General features: G+C 48.5%; 1 protein-coding gene across 1 annotated transcript; it reads left to right on the top strand.

Moving 5' to 3' along the window:
* Positions 1–1,701: 1,701 nt before the first annotated feature.
* Positions 1,702–17,162, top strand: NANOGNB (NANOG neighbor homeobox). The gene is made up of 3 exons (XM_049772505.1): positions 1,702–1,726; positions 15,511–15,755; positions 17,070–17,162. The coding sequence occupies exons 1-3, from the start codon at positions 1,702–1,704 to the stop codon at positions 17,160–17,162; spliced, it is 363 nt and encodes a 120-aa protein (XP_049628462.1).

Here is a 17,162-nt window from a genome sequence, read left to right as displayed (position 1 = left end):
TACAGGGGAAAAGGCATGTGCTTAGCACTACCAGCAGTGATCTTTGAGCATAGAGACACAATTAAGCCCTGAGTACAGGCATATATGACCCCAAAAACAAACAACACAAGAATATTTGGTTTGTTTGGGGGCCACAATGTGAGAACCAAAGTCCCCTGGGTCTAAAACCAAGGTTGTGGGCCGGAGAGATAGCACAGTGGCATTTGCCTTGCAAGCAGCTGATCCAGGACCAAAGGTTCGAATCTCCCATGCCTGCCAGGAGCTATTTCTGAGCAGACAGCCAGGAGTAACCCCTGAGCAATGCCAGGTGTGGCCCAAAAACCCAAAAATAAATAAATAAATAAATAGATAAATAAATAAATAAATAAATAAATAAAACCAAGGTTGTCCCAAGCTCCCAGTAAAGGCCACTGTAAAGTATTTTTCCACTCTACAACTTCCCCATAAGATAGAGGGTATTAGCCCAAAGATAAAATCACAAAATGCACCCACACTTTAAAGGGCAAGACTTTCTCTGTTCAGCTGAAATAGAGGAACTAGGTGCATCTGAATGTTCCACCAGAAAAGGCCCCTCCCGACACAAAGTTAAGTTAGGGCAATAAGTTGGGACATCAACCCTAAGCATGACGTAATTTCTGTTTAAGTGGATGGAATGCTTGCATTGGTGTTTTAGTTTGTTAGTTTTTGTTGTGTTTTTTGGGTCATACCCGGCGGCACTCAGGGGGTTACTCCTGGTTCTGGTGATCAGAAATCACTCCTGACAGGCTTGGGGGACCAAATGGGATGCCGGATTCAAACCGGGGTCCGTCCTGTGTTGGCCAGAATGCGCAAGGCAAACACCTTACGGCTGTGCTATTGCTCCTGCCTCTTGGCTCTGCTGTCAGGAATCACTCCTGGTGGTGCTCAGGGGACCATTTGGGGATGTTGGGGGTCACATCTAGATTGGACGAGTATAAGGCAACACTCTATCTGCTGGGCTATTGTTCTAGACTCAATACAAGAAAAGTTTTGTTTTTTTTTTGGTTTTTTGGGCCACACCCGGCAGTGCTCAGGGGTTACTCCTGGCTGTCTGCTCAGAAATAGCTCCTGGCAGGCACGGGGGACCATATGGGACACCGGGAATTCGAACCAGCCACCTTTGGTCCTGGATTGGCTGCTTGCAAGGCAAACACCGCTGTGCTATCTCTCCGGGCCCACAAGAAAACTTTAGGGCCAGGGAGATATCACAGGTGTGGAAGGTACTTGCCCTGCATGCCTCTGACACTGGTTCAAATCCCCCACACTATGTATGGTCCTCAAACCCACCAGGGGTCACTCCTGAACATCAAATCATCATACCCTGAGCACTGCAGGGTATGACAAAAAAAGAGAGAAAAGAAAAGAAAGAAAGGAAGGAAGAAAGGAAGAAAGGAAGGAAGGAAGGAAGGAAGGAAGAAGGAAGGAAGGAAGGAAAGGAAGGAAGGAAGGAAAGAAAGAAAGGAAGAAAGAAGGAAGGAAGGAAGAAGGAAGGAAAGGAACGAAAGGAAGCAGGAAGGAAAGAAGGAAGGAAGGGAAGGAAGGAAGGAAGGAAGGAAGGAAAGGAAGGAAGGAAGGAAGGAAGGAAGGAAGGAAGGAAGGAAGGAAGGAAGGAAGGAGAGAGACAGAAAGAGAACAAAACCAATATCTAACAGATTAGCAAAGGGAAAAAACAAATCAGTGGTAATGACTGTGGAGAATGTCCATGACAGTGAGTTCTCAGGGAAAATTGGGCAGAGCTAGAAACTTCTCCCAAACAAGGGCCCCTAGAGGTAGGACCTGGCACTTAGCAAGGAGGGGGCAGCCTCAACGTCCAAGAGGCGCTTCTCAGAGCTGACACATTTGCTGGTGAATGTCCACCTGGGACGCTCCCCCCAAACCACATTCTTCTTCTAGGCCATGAAAGGGGGAACAGTGCAGCGATTGTCTGTGGAGATGAGGAAAAGGCACAGAACTGAGCCAGACGGGAGCCTCCTTCAGCCTGCCTGGGTCTTTCTTCCGTGGGCTGCATTCCTGAACCCTGGGAACTGTTTCTTTGGAGCCTCGGGGGACATGGCTCAGCTGAGGTGCACCAAACCCGACTGATACCTGTTGGCAGAGCTTTGCGCGGAGGATCCTATGCAGGATGACTGATCGTTCAGGGTCAACCTGCTGTCAGGGTCAACCTGCTTGTTTTGTTTTCCCTGTTTCTTTGGCTCTTAGTAATCTTAAATTTGAATGAAAATGGATTCTTAGTAATCATGATACTCAGCTTCCCTATCTGTGTGTGTGTGGTGTGTGTGTGTGTGTTTTAGCACAAGATGATTTAAAAAAAAAAAAAATAGGGGCCAGAGCAATAACACAGGCAGGGGAGGCCGGAGCAATAGCACAGCATGTAGAGCATTTGTTTTGCACACGAAACCCACCAGGTTCAATCCCTGACATCTTATATAGCTCCTCCAAGCCTGCCAGGAATGATTTCTGAGCTCAGAGACAGGATTAAGCCCTGAGCACCACTGGGTGAAGCCTCAAACAAAAACAAACAAATCAAGTGAGGGGTCAGAGTGATAGTATAGCGAGTTCAAATCCCAGGCATTCCAAGTGGTCCCCCACCAGGAAGACCCAGAGGAGTGATCTCAAACACCGCAAGATACTATATTTTCATCAAAGTAAACTGTAATAAGAACCAGGAAACAGGGGCCCGGGGCGGTGGCGCTAAAGGTAAGGTGCCTGCCTTACCTGTGCTAGCCTAGGAACGGACCGCGGTTCGATCCCCCGGTGTCCCATATGGTCCCCCAAGGCCAGGAGCGACTTCTGAGCTCATAGCCAGGAGTAACCCCTGAGCGTCACAGGGTGTGGCCCAAAAACCAAAAAAAAAAAAAAGAAACGGGAAACATTGGGGCCGGAGAAATAGCATGGAGGTAAGACGTTTGCCTTTCATGTAGAAGGACGGTGGTTCGAATCCCAGCATTCCATATGGTCCCTGTGCCTGCCAGGAGCGATTTCTGAGTGTAGAGCCAGGAGTAAACCCTGAGCACTGCCGCCAGGAGTGGCCCCAAAAACCAAAAAGAAAAAAAAAAAAAAAAAAAAAGGAAAGAAAAGAAACAGGGAAACAAAAGGAACACCCACAATCCCACAATGCAATTACTCAGAATAAAAAAAAAGTCTGAACAATTTTTTTTCTAGCTTGTTATCTATACATCTGCACTGTAATGTTGGTACAATATAGTTTCCTAGAAGCTGCAAGAGACAGTGAAAGGAACACTTCCCCTGCACCTCTGCAGGGCTGCGGGCCAGACCTCAGCTCTCACTTGGCACTTGAAAAGGTGAAGAAACAGGTCTTACTTCCCCTGTGAACCCAATGCTGACCTTACAGCTAGCCTGGGGCCTAAAAGAAGAGCCCAGTGCTTGACTGATAGGACCAACATTTTCTCTCCAAACAAGTGGATGAGAATTTCCTTTCCCTTTCTTTCACTTATTTACTACTAATCTTAGACATCTGATTATAATTTTGCAAGGTTTGCCTTTTCATTCAAAATCAAGAATTGGGGCCCAAAGCCAGAGCTATAAAATGCAATAGCATAGAGGTAGGGCATTTGCCTTGTACAGGGCCAACAACAGACAGACTCTGGTTTGATCCTCGGCATCCCACATGGACCCCTGAGCCTGCCAGGAGCGATTTCTGAGCACAGAGACAGGAGTAATCCCTGAGCACCGCCTGGTGTGACCCAAAAAACCAAAAAGAAGAAAAGAATTGGGGGCCAAAGTGATTGTACTTGCCCAGGGGTCAAATTGGGGTCTGGCTTGCAAAGAAAGAAGCACCTTACCAGGCCCAACTCTTCCTTAGTTTAAATGAGCTCAGTTCTCAGCTTCCCTCACAGTCCACTTTCCTTTTTAGCTGCTGTTTCCTAAACCCTCACTTTATATTTATTTATTTATTTATTTATTTATTTATTTATTTATTTATTTTTGGGCCACACCCGGTGATGCTCAGGGGTAACTACTGGCTATGCACTCAGAAATTGCTCCTGGCCTGGGGGACCATATGGAACGCCACGGTTGAAACTATGGTCTGTCCTGGGTCAGCCGTGTGCAAGGCAAATGCCCTACCGCTGCGCCATTGCTCAGGCCGTAAACCCTCTTTTTTGTTTGTTTGTTTTGGTCACACCTGGTAGAGCTCAGGGGTTACTCCTGGCTCTATGCCTCAGAAATCACTCCTGGCAGTATCAGGGGACCCTATGGAATGCCGGGATTCAAACCACTGTCCTTCTGCATGCAAGGCAAACGCCATGCTATCTCTCCAGTCCTAAACTCTCTTTTTTTTTTGCCCTTTATTCTCAGATACCTATTTTAGTGGGCCCCTGTGGGTCAAAGATCGGAGCACCTCAGGGCACTGGCTTGTTTACCTGTTTTCCTGGTAGGAGCCCAGCAACCTAGTCCTAGGTGAGGGTTGGGGACCTCTGCAAGAACACCCCTGGATTAGGTGCTACAGACACACCAGGGAGTTTATCAGACATGCAAATGTGGGATTTTTGGAGCTGCAGACAGAACTGGGCGGAGGAGGGGCAGGGATCTCAGATTTAACAACCTTCAGAGGCTGGGGGCCAAGAATGGCTGAAAGAGGAGGTTTGCCAGCTGATTCCCAAATTTGTTCCTCTCAACAGCTCGGGAACATTTACAAAAAGAAACATCTATGGGGGGTCGGAGGGATGGTGCATCGGGTGGGGCATTTGTCTTGCATGCGGTTGACCTGGGGGGGGGGGGGGGGGGGGCCTGGTTCGATTCCTGGCATCCCATATGGGTCCCCCAGCCTGTCTGGGTGACATTTGAGTGTAAGGGCCAGGAGTGACTCCTGAGCACCGCTGCGCGTGGCCCAAAGCCAATCAATGAATCAATCAATCAAGTTTAAAAGAAACATCTATGGACTTTGCTCCCTACTAAAAACAGTCTTTGTTGGGGCCAGAGCAGTAGTACAACAGGGAGGACACTTGCCTTGCACGGAAATCATCCCAGGTTTGATCAAGGCACCACAGTAGGGTCCCTCCAAGCCTGGCTATGAGTGATCCCTGAGAACCACCACCAGTGGCACCAAAATCTAAAACCAAAGGGGGGGGGGAGAAAACCAGGTCCTTGTTACGCAGATTAGACCCCCAGAGAGAGAGATAGTTCAGACCCAGTATTTGTATTTTGGTAGGAAAAGGTACAGTTTAGCTGCTTCCTTTTCTCACCTACTTGCTCTGGCCTCCCCACCCCCCTTTGAAAGTGCTAAAATTTTCTGCAGGGGTCCTCAAACTTTTTAAAAGGAGGTGGGGGTCAGTTCACTCAGATAGTTGGAGGGCCAGATTATATGTAAACACACACACACACACATACACACACACACACACACACACACACACACAACTCTGAACAAATTCCTATGCACACTGCACATATCTTATATTGAAGTAAAAAGAAATCAAAATGGGGACAATAAATACAATATTTAAAATGAAGAACGGGGGGCCGGGTGGTGGCGCTGGAGGTAAGGTGCCTGCCTTGCCTGCGCTAGCCTAGGACGGACCGCGGTTCGATCCCCCGGCGTCCCATATGGTCCCCCAAGAAGCCAGGAGCAACTTCTGAGCGCATAGCCAGGAGTAACCCCTGAGCATCACAGGGTGTGGCCCAAAAACCAAAAAAAAAAAAAAAAAAAATGAAGAACGGGGGCTGGAGAGATAGCACAGAGGTAGGGAGTTTGCCTTGCACACAGCCGACTCAAAACAGACCTGGTTAGATTCCTGGCATCCCATATGGTCCCTTGAGCCTGCCAGAAGTGATTTCTGAGTGATTCTAAGCACAGAGCCAGGAGTAAAGTAACCCCAAAACATAAACAAACAAACAAAAAGTTTTAAGCAGATCAGAAAATAGTCTCCCACCCCAATTCTCTGCTCCCTCCCCAGCCATGTATCTTTTAACTTCTTTGAATGTAGGATCTGGGTTGACAAGTCTTGCTTCCTCTCCAGACCTGTCCTCTGCCCTTCACTAACTAAAACAAAGGCCCAGCTCTAAACTAAGTGTCCTTATTCCTAAAAGGAGGATTTGATACAGCTTCTACCTCATAGGGTTGTGCTTTCTTTTTTGTTTGTTTGTTTGTTTGTTTTGTTTCTTTTTTGGGTTACTCCTGACTATGCTCAGAAATAGCTCCTGGCAAGCACGGGGAACCATATGGCACGCCGGGATTCGAACCAACCACCTTAGGTCCTAGGTCCCCTGCTTGCAAGGCAAACACTGCTGTGCTATCTCTCCGGGCCCCATGCTTTATTTCTTTTTTTTTTTTTTTTTTTTTGGTTTTTGGGCCACACCCAGCGATACTCAGGGGTTACTCCTGGCTGTCTGCTCAGAAATAGCTCCTGGCAGGCACGGGGGACCATATGGGACACCGGGATTCGAACCAACCACCTTTGGTCCTGGATCAGCTGCTTGCAAGGCAAACGCCGCTGTGCTATCTCTCCGGGCCCCCATGCTTTATTTCTATTTGTTGATTTTTGTTTCTTTGGGGCCACATTCAGTTCTTGGGGTTACTCCTGGTTCTGTGCTCAGGAAGTGGTGCTGGGGGCCACATATGGGGATATGGAGGATCGAACCCAAGTCTGTCACTGTCAAAGCAAGAGCCTTATTGGCAGTACTATCTCTCTAGCCCCTAGAGGAGATGTTTATCCAGAGAGAAAGCAATAAGACAGGGCCAGCTGCTGATATCGGCCTCAGTGTGGCCAATAAATTCCTTCTAGTGCTTAGACCCAGAGGCCCATCTAGTATCTGTAAACACCTCAGGTGTCTAAGAGTTTCCTTTATCTTCACCCAAAACTTTGGGAAATGGACAAGAAAGAACTCTTCTCCACTCAGAAGATCTGCTAGGCTGTATTGGGTTTGGTCTTTGTAGGTAGGGGGTGGTACAGAAGGATTTAGTTACAACCAACAGTGCTCCTGGGTTCACTCCTATCTGATGTCAGGAATCAAGTTGGAATTGGTCCTATGTAAGGCTACACCTGGTGACACTCTGTTGTTATGCCTGGCTCTGCACTCAGAAATCACTGCTGCCAGATTCTAGGGATTTCGGCACAGGTATTGAACTTGGGTTGACCGCATGCAAGGCAAATGCCCTACTCACTGTGTTATCCTCCGGTCCGTCTTTTTATTTATTTGTTTGTTTGTTTTTGGGCCACACCCGGTGACGCTCAGGGGCTACTCCTGGCTATGCTCTCAGAAGTCTCTCCTGGCTCGGGGGACCATATGGGATGCCGGGGGATTGAACCGAGGTCCGTCCTAGGCTAGCGCTGGCAAGGCAGACACCTTACCTTTAGTTCCACCACGCCGGCCCCCCTTTCTTTTTTTTTTTTTTTAAGGCAACAGCTTCCAAATGGTATCCTGCAGGCCTCTGCTATCCTCAAAGGATGGACAAGTCATCAAAACAGAGCATTTAAAAAAACAAAACAAAACAAAACAAAAAAACAGAGCCCCTACTAGAGCCCTAGAGACAACACAATGGGTAAGACCTTATATTGCATGCAGCCAACCAAGGTTGATCTTCCTGGCACCCTACATAGTCCCTTGAGTCTCACTAGGAGTGATCCCTGAGCACTGAGCCAGGAGTAAACCCTGAGTATCGCTGGGTGCAGCCCCAAAACAAACAAAATGAATGTACAACTTTTCATGTGAAGAATGTCCATGACAGTGAGTTCTAGGGGAAAATTGGGCAGAGCTAGAAGCTTCTCCCAAGCAAGGGCCCCTGGAGGTGGACCTGGCACTTAGCAAGAAGGGGGCAGCCTCAGCGTCCAAGAGGCGCTTCTCAGAGCTGACACATTTGCTGGTGAATGTCCACCTGGACGCTCCCCCTCAAACCACATTCTTCTTCTAGGCCATGAAAGGGGGAACAGTGCAGCGATTGTCTGTGAGATGAGGAAAAAGACACAGGACTGAGCCAGACAGGAGCCTCCTTCAGCCTGCCTGGGTCTTTTCTTCCGTGGGCTGCATTCCTGAGTCCTGGGAACAGTTTCTTTGGAACCTCGGGGGACATGGCTCAGCTGAGATGTTCCAGACCCCACTGACACCTTTGCTTTGGGGAGAATGAGAAAAGCTTATCTGACATTATGGTCCAACAACACCAAGTCAAGGTTAACATAGGGCAGTGCTTCTCAATTATTTTCTGTCATGCCCCCCTAGAAAAAGAAAACATTTTTAAACCCTCCCCACCCACCCCCGCACTACTGTAAATAGTATCTTTTTTTTTTCTTTTTTTTGGTTTTTGGGCCACACCCGGCTTTGCTCAGGGGTTACTACTCCTGGCTGTCTGCTCAGAAATAGCTCCTGGCAGGCACGGGGGACCATATGGGACAACGGGAATCGAACCAACCACCTTTGGTCCTGGATTGGCTGCTTGCAAGGCAAATGACACTGTGCTATCTCTCCGGGCCCTGTAAATAGTATCTTTATTTAAAAAAAAAAAAAAAAAAACCTGCAAACAAAAATATATAAAATAATTTGAGCTGATTTTTTAATCAGAGGTGCTGTCTGGATTAATGACTCCAACGAGCACGTTTTGCAATGCATAGCTTTTTGAAGTGGGGTTTGAGGCAGGCCACAGCAACTCTCAGCTCAGCTCTAGAGACATACAGAGACATAAACACGGGGCCTAGCTTGTTATGACAGTGTTTGCTGAGGTCAAACGCACCCCCCTTTATGGAGCCTCACTGGGGGCGGGACCCACTATTTAAGAAGCACTGACATAGAATTAGGCTTTCCTAAAAATAAAATCTCAGTCTTGGCCCTCAAGAATGGGTGTGAGGGGGCCGGGAAGGTGGCGCTAGACGTAAGGTGTCTGCCTTTCAAGCGCTAGCCAAGGAAGGACCGCGACCACGGTTCAATCCCCCCGCGTTCCATATGATCCCCCCAAGCCAGGAACGATTTCTGAGCACATAGCCAGGAGTAATCCCTGAGCGTCAAATGGGTGTAGCCCAAACACCAAAAAAAGAAAAAAAAATGATCAAAATAAAAATTTATATTAAAAAAAAAAAAAAAGAAAAGAATGGGTGTGAGGCACATCAAGCCCCCTTCTACTCACCTGTCCACTTTTCTCTTTTTATTGTTTGTTTTATGGGTCACACCCAGCTGCACAGGGGCTACTCCTGGCTCTTCACGCAGAAGTCGCTCCTGGTAGGCTTGTGGGGGGGGGACCATGTGGGATGGGATGCTGGGGGTCGAACTACCAGCTGGTTCTAGCCTGCCCACTTTTCAGCCTACTCCCACCTCCAACTATTTTCTTCCCAGACCTGGAGAGATAGTACAGAGGGGAAGGTATTTACCTTGAGGGTCCTGACCTGAGTTCTATTCCTGACACCCCATATGGTTGTTTGAGTCTGCCAGGAGTGATCTTTCAGGGCAGAGGAAGGAAAGTGCCTGAGTACCACCAAGTATGGCCCCAAAAATCCAAAACAGGGTCAAAGTGATAGCACAGTGATAGTGAGTTTGCATGCAGCAACCTGGGACGAACCTGGGTTCGATCCCCTGCATCCCCTGAGCCTGCCAGGAATGATTTCTGAGCACAGAGCCAGGAGTAACCCCTGAGCCTAAACGCCGCCGCCACTGGATGTGACCCCCCCAAACCAAAAATAAATAAATAATAAAAGAGCACCAAAAATAAGAGATAGTTTCCTTGCATGCTGCCCACCTGGGTTTGATCCTGGCATCCTATATGGTCCCCCAAGCCTGCCAGGAATAATTTATTTTTATTTTTATTTTTTTGACTTTTTGGGTCACACCCAGCAGTGTTCAGGAGTTACTCCTGGTTCCAGAAATTGCTCCTGGGAGGCTCGGGGTACCATATGGGATGCTGGGATTCGAACCACCATCCTTCTGCATCTAAGGCAAACACCTTACCGCTGTGCTAACCTCTCCAGCCCCAGGAATAATTTTCTGAGCAAAGAGCCAAGCATAGGGCCTGGAGAGATAGCACAGCGGTGTTTGCCTTGCAAGCAGCTGATCCAGAACCAGAGGTGGTTGGTTCGAATCCCAGTGTCCCATATGGTCCCCTGTGCCTGCCAGGAGCTATTTCTGAGCAGACAGCTAGGAGTAACCCCTGAGCAACTCCAGGTGTGGCCCAAAAACTAAAAAAAAAAAAAAAGAGCCAAGCATAACCCCCCCCCCCCCGGCCCCCAGTTCCACCGGGTGTGGCCCAACCACCCCTCATAGGAGATGGAGAGATAACGCTGCTTTCTAAGGTGTTTGACTCCTGCCACTCCATGTAGTCATATGGTCCCTCAAGCCCTGCCAGAAATGACTGAGCCCAGAGAAGCTCTTAAACACTGTGGGGTATGACTGTCAACACTCATCCACAACCCCTCCCCCCAAGTAAAACATGAATATAAGGGTTGAGGTGTGACTCAGGGGTAAAGCACTTGACTTGTCTCTGTGAGGTCCTGGATTTGATCCCAATCTCTGTAAACTCGCACATACATACATGGGCATGTGAAATGATGGAAATAAACTGTGGAGTGTGAAAAGCAAAGACAGAAACAAGGCGTTTGGAAATATGTCTGGTTGGGAGAAATATATCTACTTGGTAAGACATGGTAGTGAGTGAAAATATAGTCACTGGGAGCCCAGAGTTGGTCTTACGCCAGAGAGCTTCAGGGAAAATATAGTCACTGTATATCTTCCCCCACCAAAAAAAAAAAAAGAAAAATAAAAATAACCTTTTTCAAAAGATTAGGTAAGGGCTGGAGCAGTGGTAGGGCGCTTGCCTTGCATGTGGCTGACCCAGGACCAACTTCAGTTAGATCCCCTCTGTCTCATGTGGTCCCCCAAGCCAGGAGCGATTTCTGAGCATAGTGAAGACCCTAGACCCCAGAGCATCACAGGGTGTGGACCCCCCAAAAATTGAGTAAGGCCTTCAAGAAAAGGAAAGGGGGCTGGAGACATAGCACAGCGGTAGGGCATTTGCCTTGTAAGTGGCTGACCCAGGACCAATGGTAATGGTGGTTTGAATCCCGGCATCCCAAATGGTTCCCCCACCCCACCCCCTGGTGCTTGCCAGGATCAATTTCTGAGTGCAGAGCCTGGAGTCTGAGTGCTGCTGGGTGTGATTGAAAAAAAAAAAAGTGGGGGCCGGGCGGTGGCGCTGGAGGTAAGGTGCCTGCCTTGCCTGCGCTAGCCTAGGACGGACCGCGGTTCAATCCCCCCGGCGTCCCATATGGTCCCCCAAGCCAGGAGCGACTTCTGAGCGCATAGCCAGGAGTAACCCCTGAGCGTCACCGGGTGTGGCCCAAAAACCAAAAAAAAAAAAAAAAAAAAGAAAAAAAAAAAGTGGGACCGGCGAGGTGGCACTAGAGGTAAGGTGTAGGGCCCGGAGGGATAGCACAGCAGCGGCGTTTGCCTTGCAAGCAGCCGATCTGGGACCAAAGGTGGTTGGTTTGAATCCCGGTATCCGATATGGTCCCCTGTGCCTGCCAGGAGCTATTTCTGAGCAGACAGCCAGGAGTAACCCCTGAGCATCGCTGGGTGTGGCCCAAAAACCAAAAAAAAAAAAAAAAAAAAAAGTCACCACCTGGACAGTGATTAAAGTCCCTGTGATCGGATTATGGTGTAGGGTGGGGCTCTGGGAGGCTCCTGAGCACTGAAAAATGAGATGAGACATTAGATTCCGAGGCTCTAGGTGTATATAAAGGAGCTAAGAGCCAGAGAGGCGTAGTCGGCCAGGAATCTATAGAAGTGCTACATTGAAGTGCAAGAGAAAAAGCAACTGTTTGCTCTAGAAGGGAATGTGGGAAGGGACCGGGAGAAGTTTTCTACCTTGGAGAGCTCTACAGATTTTGCAGGTAAGATGGGGAGCTGGAGCCCTTCCCTTAATGCCTCACAATGCTAAGGTTCTTTGTATTTTATTTTTTTGTCTCTGTGTTTGGGTCAACCCAACTATATCCAAGGATTACTCTTGGCTCAGCACTCAGCAATTAATTACTCCTTTGGGTGTTTGGGGGGACTATATGGGATGGTGGAGATAGAACTCAGGTCATCTGTGTGCAAGACAAATGGCCTACCCGCTGTACTATCTCTCACAAAAATCAAAAAACAAAAAAACAAGGGGCCCGAGAGATAGCATGGAGGTAGGGCATTTGCCTTCCATGCATTATTGGAGGTGGTTTCTGACTCTTAGCATTGGCTTGGGTGGTCAAATCAGACCCTACCACTATTTTATTTTTATTTTTTGGGTCACACCTGGCAGCGTTCAGGGGTGACTCCTGGCTATGCACTCAGAAATCTCTCCTGGCCTGGGGGGCATTTTGGATGCCTGGGGATTGAACCCGCCGTTCCTCCTAGGTTAGCAAAAGCAAGGCAGACACCCTACTACTTGCGCCACTGCTCTGCCCCCGGGAATTTATTTTATTTTATTTTATTTTTTGGTTTTTGGGCCACACCCGGCGATGCTCAGGGGTTACTCCTGGCTGTCTGCTCAGAAATAGCTCCTGGCAGGCTCGGGGGACCATATGGGACACCGGGATTCGAACCAACCACCTTTGGTCCTGGATCGGCTGCTTGCAAGGCAAACGCCGCTGTGCTATCTCTCCTGGCCCGGGAATTTATTTCTATTTATTTATTTTTTATTTTTTTGTTTTTTGGGTCATACCCGGCAGTGCTCAGGGGTTACTCCTGGCTCCACGCTCTGAAATCGCTCCTGGCATACTCAGGGGACCATATGGGACGCCGGGATTCAAACTGATGACCTTCTACATGAAAGGCAAACGCCTTACCTCCATGCTATCTCTCCGGGCCCCGGGAATTTATTTATTTTTATTTTTATTTTTTTTTTGGTTTTTGGGCCACACCCGGTGGTGCTCAGGGGTTACTCCTAGCTGTGTGCTCAGAAATAGCTCCTGGCAGGCACAGGGGTCCAATATGGGACACCGGAATTCGAACCAACCACCTTTGGTACTGGATAGGCTGCTTGCAAGGCAAACACCGCTGTGCTATCTCTTCCGGGCCCGGGAATTTCTTTCTTTCTTTTTTTTTTTTTGGTTTTTGGGCCACACCCTGCAGTGCTCAGGGGTTAGTCCTGGCTGTCTGCACAGAAATAGCTCCTGGCAGGCACGGGGGGACCATATGGGACACCGGAATTCGAACCAACCACCTTTGGTCCTGGATCGGCTGCTTGCAAGGCAAACGCAGCTGTGCTATCTCTCCGGGCCCCCAGGAATCAGGGCAAGGCAGGCACCTTACCATTAGCGCCACCGCCCGGCCCCAGGAATTTATTTCTAACTGCTTCTCTGTTGTGTTTCTAGGAGCCACTACCCAGCTTTGCTCTGGAGCTTCACGCTTATTTCTGGAGGTTCTTGGCCTGGCGGAGGGGCAAAAGTGACCCCTTTGAGCCCAGACCCAGGGATGATCCTTTCATCCTGGGACACGGTCATTTCTCATTCACAGAAGAACTGGAGTGATCTGTCACTGAGTGTTAGCCCACCCTCGGAGGATGGTGTCAGTGGCAGGAATCAGGAAGAGACCATGAGTTCAGAACTTCCCATTTTAGACTTCAATGACTGCATTTCCACAGCATCTCCAGACACAAAGAACACTTGGGAGAGAGTTCCCATAAGACTCAGCTGCTGCTCTGTCCACAGGTATTCCAGAGAATTTGTATTTTCTTTCTTTCTTTTTTTTTTTTTCTTTTCTTTTTTTTTGGTTTTGGGCCACACCCAGCCAATACTCAGGGGTTACTCCTGGCTGTCTGCTCAGAAATAGCTCCTGGCAGGCACGGGGGTGGGGGGGGGGGAACCATATGGGACACCGGGATTTGAACCAACCACCTTTGGTTCTGGATCGGCTGCTTGCAAGGCAAACACCGCTGTGCTATCTCTCCGGGCCTATTTTCTTTATTTTTTGGGGGGGAGGGAGGTGGTAGGTGGGGTAGCATACACAGCGATGCTCATAGGTTACTCCTGGCTCTGCACTCAGGAAATTGTCCCTGGCAGCTGGGGGACTATATGGGATGCCAGGAATTGAACCGGGTCCTTCCAGGGTCAGTCGCATGCAAATCAAATGCCCTACCGCTGTGCTATCTCTCTGGCCCCTGAACACAAATTTTTTTTATTTATTTATTTGTTTTTGTGTGTGTGTGTGGGGTCACACCCAGTAGCGCTCAGGAAGTTACTCCTGGCTCTGCTCTCAGAAATCGCTCCTGGGGCCCGGAGAGATAGCATGGAGGTAGGGCTTTTGCCTTGCATGCAGAAAGACGGTGGCTCGAATCCTGGCATCCCATATGGTCCCCTGAGCCTGCCAGGAGCGATTTCTGAGCTTAGAGCCAGGAGTAACCCCTGAGCACTGCCGGGTGTGACTCCTCCCAAAAAAAAAAAAAACAAAACAAAAATAAAAGAAGAAATAGCCCCTGGCAGGCTCAGGGGATCATATGGGATGCCGGATTTGAACTACTGTCATTCTGCATGCAAGGCAGATAGATGCCCTACCTCCATGCTATCTCTCCAACCCCTTGAACACAATTTTTTACTTTTTTTTTTTGGTTTTTGGGCCACACCCGTTTGACGCTCAGGGGTTACTCCTGGCTATGAGCTCAGAAATCGCCCCTGGCTTGGGGAGACCATATGGGACGCCGGGGGATCGAACCGCGGTCCGTCCTACACTAGCGCTTGTAAGGCAGACACCTTACCTCTAGCACCACCTTCCCGGCCCCCAATTTTTTAAATTGGAGTAAGGGCCTGAGAGATATACAGTGGGTAGGGCTCTTATCTTGCACTTGGTCAACCTGGGTTTGATCCTTTTTTTTTTTTTTTAATTGGTTTTTGGGTCACACCCGGTGGTGCTCAGGGGTTACTCCTGGCTGTTTGCTCAGAAATAGCTCCTGGCAGGCACGGGGGACCATATGGGACACCGGGATTCGAACCAACCACCTTTGGTCCTGGATCGGCTGCTTGCAAGGCAAACGCCACTGTGCTATCTCTCCGGGCCCTGGGTTTGATCCTTGGCATTACATTGGGTCCCCTGAGAACCACCAAAATATAATTCCTAAGCACAGAGTCAGGAGTAACCCCTGAGCATTGCCATGTGTGGGCCAAAAACAAAAATTAAACTTAGCTGCAGAGTCAGAGAAATAGCACAGCTGGTTGGGCGTTTGCCTTGCAAGCAGCCGATCCAGGATGAATGGTGGTTTCGAATCCTGACATCCCATATGGTCCCCCCATGCCTGCCAGGAGCAATTTCTGAGCACAGTAACCTTGAGCTCTGCTGGGTGTGACCCGAAAACCAAAACCAAAACAACTTAGCTACGCTTAATTTTTATTCTACAGGTCTTGCAAGCTATACCTTGTGATAAAGAGCCAGAACAACTGGACAGGAATTATACTGTGGATGGAAGGAGGAAAGAGAAAGAAGAGGAAGAGGAGAGTAGGCAAGAGTGCTGGGAAGGCTGCAGACAAGGCAGTGCATGCGAAAGCCCCAAGTTCAATTCCCTGCACAGCTTGGGCCCCAGAATACCTTCAGGAACAACCCCAGAGCACAAAGCTGATGTGACCCAAAACTGCAAAGAGAAAAGAAAAAGGGAAATGGCAGTGGAACATGAGGACCAGAGAAAGGCAGAGGAAGAAACTGAGGAACAACCTACCTGCAAAAAACAAGTTAGCAAGCCCCTCCTGGACACTCTCTGGACCAAGTTTAAGGCCAATGAAGGTTTCACGGCGAGAGATAGTTTTGCATTGGCATTTCAATTCGACCTGACAGCTAAACAGGTAGGACAAATTAATTTTTTTTTTTTTTTTGGTTTTTGGTTTTTGGGCCACCACCCTGTGACGCTCAGGGGTTACTCCTGGCTATGCGCTCAGAAGTTGCTCCTGGCTTCTTGGGGGACCATATGGGACGCCGGGGGATCGAACCGCGGTCCGTCCTAGGCTAGCGCAGGCAAAGCAGGCACCTTACCTCCAGCGCCACCGCCCGGCCCCAGGACAAATTAATTTTTCTCTTTTGGGGGAGCAGGTTGAACCATACTCCAGAGGTGCGTCTGAGCTTTTCCTGGCTCTGTGCTCAGGAGTGACTTCTGGGGCTGCTTGGGGAACCATGGGGCGTGCTGGGAATCTACCTCTGTTGGCAGAAAGGAAGGCAAGTGCCTTAACACCTGTACTGTCTCTCTGGCCTGACCATAGATTTTTGTTTGTTTATTTTGGGGGGCCACACCCAACGGTGAAGCCAGAGGTTATTCCTGGTTTTGCACTCAGAAGTTTACTCCTGGAATGTTTTATGGGACCATATAGGATTCTGGGGATCAAATCCAAGTCAGCCGTTTGCAAGACAAATGTCCTCTCCACTGTATTATCACTCCAGCCCCTATTTTTTTGTTTGTTTGTTTTTTCTTCTTGTTCATTTTATTTGTTTATTTGGTGACACATTCAGCAACATTCAGGGTTTTCTCCTGCCTCTGTTTTCAGGAATCACTCCTGGCAGGACTTTGAGAACCAGGTATAGAACCCAGGTAGCCTGTGTGCAAGGCAAGCACCCTGCCTTTTAGTCCTGAGAGCAGTGATAGCATAGCTGTAGGGCATTTACTTTGCAAGCTGCCAACCTGGGACAAACAGGGTTTGATCTTGGCATCCCATATGGTCCCCAGAGCCTGCCAGGAGCGATTTCTGAACGCAGAGCCAGTAGTAACTCCGAGTGTCAATGGATGTAGCCCAAGAAGCTAAAAAAAAAGAAAAAAAAAAGAAATTGAATTTGACTCAGTCAAGTGCAAGGCAAGTGACTTTGGTCCCAGAATATATTTTCTTTTTGTTTGTATGTTTGTTTTTTGTTTTTGTTTTTTTGGGCTCATACTCGGCAGCTCTCAGGTGTTACTCCTGGCTCTACGCTCAGAAATTGCTCCTGGCAGGCTCGGGGACCATATGTGATATCGAGATTCGAACCACCAACCTTCTGCATGCAAGGCAAACGCCCTATCTCCATGCTATCTCTCCGGCCCGAATATATTTTCTTTGTAGCTTTGCTTCCTATACCTTCTTTCCTAGCATAATCAACTGTCCACAATTATTCCTTTTTTTTTTTTTTTTTTGCAGGTACACCAATGGTTTTGTAACATGAGACAGGAATACAAAAAAGAAATACGCAAGTTGAAATACAAGAAAAGATACAGGAACAAAAGAAAGTAA

This window comes from Suncus etruscus, chromosome 4, assembly GCF_024139225.1.
Source record: "Suncus etruscus isolate mSunEtr1 chromosome 4, mSunEtr1.pri.cur, whole genome shotgun sequence".
In the NCBI taxonomy this organism is placed as follows: domain Eukaryota; kingdom Metazoa; phylum Chordata; class Mammalia; order Eulipotyphla; family Soricidae; genus Suncus; species Suncus etruscus.
This window is presented reverse-complemented; position numbering and strand designations above follow the sequence as displayed.

Coding starts and splice junctions, on each gene's coding strand:
- NANOGNB (XM_049772505.1), top strand. CDS start 1,702: ATGACTGTGGAGAATGTCCATGACA. Junction 1,727..15,510: donor TGTGGAGAATGTCCATGACA/GTGAGTTCTCAG, acceptor GAATACCTTCAG/GAACAACCCCAGAGCACAAA. Junction 15,756..17,069: donor TCGACCTGACAGCTAAACAG/GTAGGACAAATT, acceptor TTTTTTTTGCAG/GTACACCAATGGTTTTGTAA.